The sequence below is a fragment of the Morone saxatilis genome, unplaced genomic scaffold (genome assembly GCF_004916995.1).
Source record: "Morone saxatilis isolate NCDOM2014 unplaced genomic scaffold, NCSU_SB_2.0 Contig11, whole genome shotgun sequence".
NCBI lineage: Eukaryota > Metazoa > Chordata > Actinopteri > Moronidae > Morone > Morone saxatilis.
The window spans coordinates 1,456,134-1,460,312 of record NW_023339663.1 but is presented as its reverse complement, the minus strand read 5'-3'; the positions used below and the strand labels follow the sequence as shown (position 1 = coordinate 1,460,312).

At 46.2% G+C, this 4,179-nt stretch overlaps 1 protein-coding gene across 4 annotated transcripts in view; it reads left to right on the top strand.

The window, feature by feature from the left end:
• Positions 1-3,838, top strand: part of LOC118342937 (src substrate protein p85-like) — a 12,715-nt gene extending 8,877 nt beyond the window's left edge. For all 4 annotated transcript variants that reach the window (XM_035681650.1, XM_035681659.1, XM_035681641.1 and 1 more), the window contains 5 exons: positions 1,054-1,123; positions 1,211-1,458; positions 2,076-2,208; positions 2,514-2,582; positions 2,734-3,838. In XM_035681650.1, the coding sequence (XP_035537543.1) occupies positions 1,054-1,123; positions 1,211-1,458; positions 2,076-2,208; positions 2,514-2,582; positions 2,734-2,870 (657 nt within the window). In that variant the 3' untranslated portion in view covers positions 2,871-3,838. The remainder of the gene's footprint in view (positions 1-1,053; positions 1,124-1,210; positions 1,459-2,075; positions 2,209-2,513; positions 2,583-2,733) is intronic.
• Positions 3,839-4,179: the final 341 nt, after the last annotated feature.

The window sequence follows — 4,179 nt, the reverse complement described above, 5'->3', positions numbered from 1 at the left end:
TGTGTCTGTGTGTGTGTGTTGTCTCTTTACTCTAAAATAAAGCATTACCATGCCACAGATAGTGAAAAGCAATAACCCTCCCATAAGAACGTTGCAGTAATGACCAAATATCACGTAGCATGTAGCACGTAGCACGTAGCCGGTTTGTGCTTGCAGAGTGGCCAGAGTCTGATAGTTTGTGTTCTGCTTGTTCAACAAACTGATCACACTGCCTTCCTTTTGTTGCACTTATGTATAATTCACACTGTTGTGGCTGACTGCTGTAAATAAACCAAAGGCTGCATTCAGACTGCCGGCCACAGTGGCCCAAATCAGATCTGTTTTTCAGTGTGAACAACTCACACACAATCTGATCTTTTCTGTTCTGATTTGGTTCACTTTCATATGTGGTCCAAACCAGATTCAGGTTGTGAACAGTCTTATCAGAATTCATGAGACCTTTAAGTTACTCTAGATTACCATGCAGGTCACTTAAACCTGTTCAGACTGGAATCTGATGTGGGCCACATTTAAAAACTAATCTGAATCTGATAAATCCGAATTGAGTGCTGAGGTTTGCCGTGTGAATGTAGCCATACAGTCTGTTTCACTCCCTCCACTCCTGTCACGCCATCCGAAGGCGACACCTGGAACAGGTAAAGATCTGCGGCCGTGTTCAAAAAATACTCTCCCAACTTTTAATCATTTAGTTGTTTTCTCAATCTATTTGGAGTTTACTGGAAATTATGGATCCATTTTTCTTGTAAAATAAAAGTTAGAGGGACAAGTGATAGTGGTCTAAACTGGCAAAAACCCCAGCCTCCACCTGCAACACTGTACCTGAGTAAACAGCAACGCCTCCTGGTTTTACATAATGAATAAATACAGTTAATATAGTGACTAGAGTACCTGACTGCAGCAAATCTTAAGTTTGCTGTGTTCTCTGTCCACTCTGTGTGGATACAAATGTTACAGTTTTATTCCAGTACCTTCTAGGCTTCAGAAAACATCAACAACACATTCAGGACAGTTCTTTGCATTATAAAAACACTCTGTGTCTCTCCGGTTCCACAGAGCGCCGGGACTTTCGATGAGGTGGAGAAGCCGAGCCCGTCTTACCAGAAAACCAAACCTGTGGAGGCCGGTGAGTTCTCATCAACGTCAGCTGTGTTTGAACCGTAGCGTGAACTCGCTGCGTCGTGTCTTCACTCTCCGATGTTCCTCTCCGCAGCCGGCAGCAGCACGGGGAGCATCAAGGCCCGCTTCGAGAACATCGCCAAGCAGAAGGAGGAGGAGGACAGGAAGAGGGCCGAGGAGGAGCGGGCGCGTCGGCAGGCCAAGGAGAAGCAGGAGCAAGAGGAGGCGCGGCGTAAAATCGAAGCCACGCCCAAGGCCCCCTCCCCCGTCCCTGCTGCGAGTCCCAGTCCCACCCCCAGCCCGACTCCACCGGTCCAGCCAGCTGCTGCCCCGACATACGAGGTGAGACAGGGTGGTTACCGTTCAGCCTGGACCCTGCTGACTGTCTGAGAGAGCGCTTTATTAAAGACTGATTGTGTTTGTTTAACCAGCGTCCATTGACTAAAACCTCTGTTGAGTTTTAATGAATGTGAAAATATCAGGAGAGGAGCGCTGAGAAACAGCAGGTAGAGGCAGAATATTGTCACATCCAACTCGCTAAACTCGCCTAAACAAACACTTTTAGTGGACGTACTCTGACGGCGTGCAGTTTGCCCGTAAGGATTACACTGCAGCCGTCTCAATACTGGACCAACGTCAAATATTGTCCCTGTTAGTCATATAGACACAAAAACACAGAGGTTTCCCTCTAAAGCTACAAAGACTTAAAGTGTTTTAACATTGCGAGGGAACTGGTTATGCAGAGGAGCAGGTCACAGGTGCTGGAAACTTTATTGATTATTACAGTAAAAAAAAGCAGCAACCTTTTCTGTTATTCCTGTTGTATGGAAACATGTTTGGGTCATCACACATCCACCTCAATAATATAACCCGACAGGACAGAAGCACACTGGAGCTTTTACTCATCTGTTCTCTCACTGTGACGCTGTTAACTCATTAACATGGAACATCTTTGTTAGAACACAGAGGAACCGACCTACGAGACTGCCGAGGAGAACGGAGAGCAGCTGTACGCGGCGGAGCCACAGAACCAGTACACACAGCCGGAGGAGCAGGAGCTGTACCAGACCCCCGAGGAGGCTGCGACAGGAGGTGAAACTCTCTCAGCATTTAGGCTCCATACAGAACTCATTAGGATAAACTCTGTGAAGAGTCAGTGACAGACTGTTAACAGATTATTCTTTATCGTCCACAAAGGTAGAAAGTCCCTGTCAGATAGTTTTAGAGTTAAATTGTATTCTGTTTCAACAGAAACTTTGATGTCTTTAGCTCACTGACAGTATGGATAACACTAATCCAGAAACCCCCCAGAGTTCAAGAGAAACACCTGGAGAGAAGATCCTTCCAGAGACGTCTGTAGTCTTTACTGGAACTAACAAACTGTGATCTTGTTGCAGACGGCCAGCAGTACGAGTACGGCGAGGACCTCGGGGTGACGGCGGTGGCCCTGTACGACTACCAAGCAGGTGAGGCTGTCGTGGTCACTGGCCTCTGATGGAGAGCCGCACTGACTCAGGATCAGTAGCTTCTGTCTCTGGATCTCGTTCGCCTCAAACAGAATTCATACTGGTCTTTAAAAGCCTTCATCTAATGCTCCAACCTCTTCTTCTGCCTCAGCCGGCGACGACGAGATTTCCTTCGACCCCGACGACATCATCACCAACATCGAGATGATCGACGAGGGCTGGTGGCGAGGCGTGTGCAGAGGCGCCTACGGCCTGTTCCCGGCCAACTACGTGGAGGTTCGGCAATGATGACGCCCCCCGAGCCCCGTGTCCCCGTCCTCGTGCAAGAAAACAAAAAAAACAACTTCCTTTTCACACTTCGGTCTTCTCTTTCTTCACCTCATCTTACCGCTTCGACATCCTCAGGTCTCCTCGCTGGCTTTTTCCTTTGCTCCCTTCTTCCATCCCTCCTCCACTCAGATTCACCCGTCTCCCTCCGTGCAGCAGCAGACAGGGAGGAGTCGTTCTCCTCAGAGAGCTTGTTACACTTTAAAGCTGCAGAATGCGTCTGGCTGAGCGGGAGCTGCATGTAGAGCTTCACACGCGTTAGTCACCAAAGAGCAGAGCCTCTACGCAGCCTGCTCGCCGGGCTCAGGCTGCTCTCTGCTTATATTGACTATAAACGATCAATACTCTCAGAGAAACGGGGCCATAGTGTTGCACTACAGCTCATAGTATTATTTTAATCCTCTTTAACTGTTGCTCAGAATCATGTACAGAGAGATCATACGATTGAGAAATTATAGAAAACGTATTTTTGTTGCGTCACTGTGGGTTTTCTTCGGGTGTGGACGAGACGTTTGTGTTTGTGTCTTGCTGAATGCTCGTGGGGGGGGCGGGGTCTCTGTCAGAATACGTCGGTACGCACACACTAACATCCCTCATGACCAAACGACGCGTGCTGACCTTCAGAAACCCGCAGTCCAGGCGGGCCCCGTCATTAAGGGGCGGGGCTTTGGTGGATCCGACAAACACTAATTATTTCCTGACGGACGAGCAGCTCGTCTGTGGATCGCAGTAGTGTAGCTGAAACAGGTGTGTGTGTGTGTGAGTGAGTGTGTGTGTGAGAGGGCTTTCATTAAATTCATCTTTGGGGTTTTATAATAAAAGTGACCTTTTCAAATGCATTATTTTTATCTGTACTTCTGTTTGCTCGAGTCACATCATTACCTGCTTGTTCTTTTTTTTTAGTTTCAATAAATAAACTATTATGATGAGTTTGTTTTGGCTGAGTTATTTTAACGTCCTCAAGCTGTAAATGAACACTTTTTGTTTTCACTACAACTTGTATTTTTGTGGGTCAAACCAGTACTTATTAGTTTGTTCAATTTTAACCTAATAAATAATATTCAAGCTCAATAACTGACGTTAACAGTGTTTTTTCCACTAAAATTGAGTTGCAGTAACTAATATTAGAAACATACTAATATTCCAACCTCATTAAAATAACCTTTCAGGTAGTGCTGCTGTAAATCTCAAACCTGTGTTACTATAATATTATTTATGCCACTATTACTTTGCAATAGGATTCATTGTTAGAGATTAAACTTGCTAACAT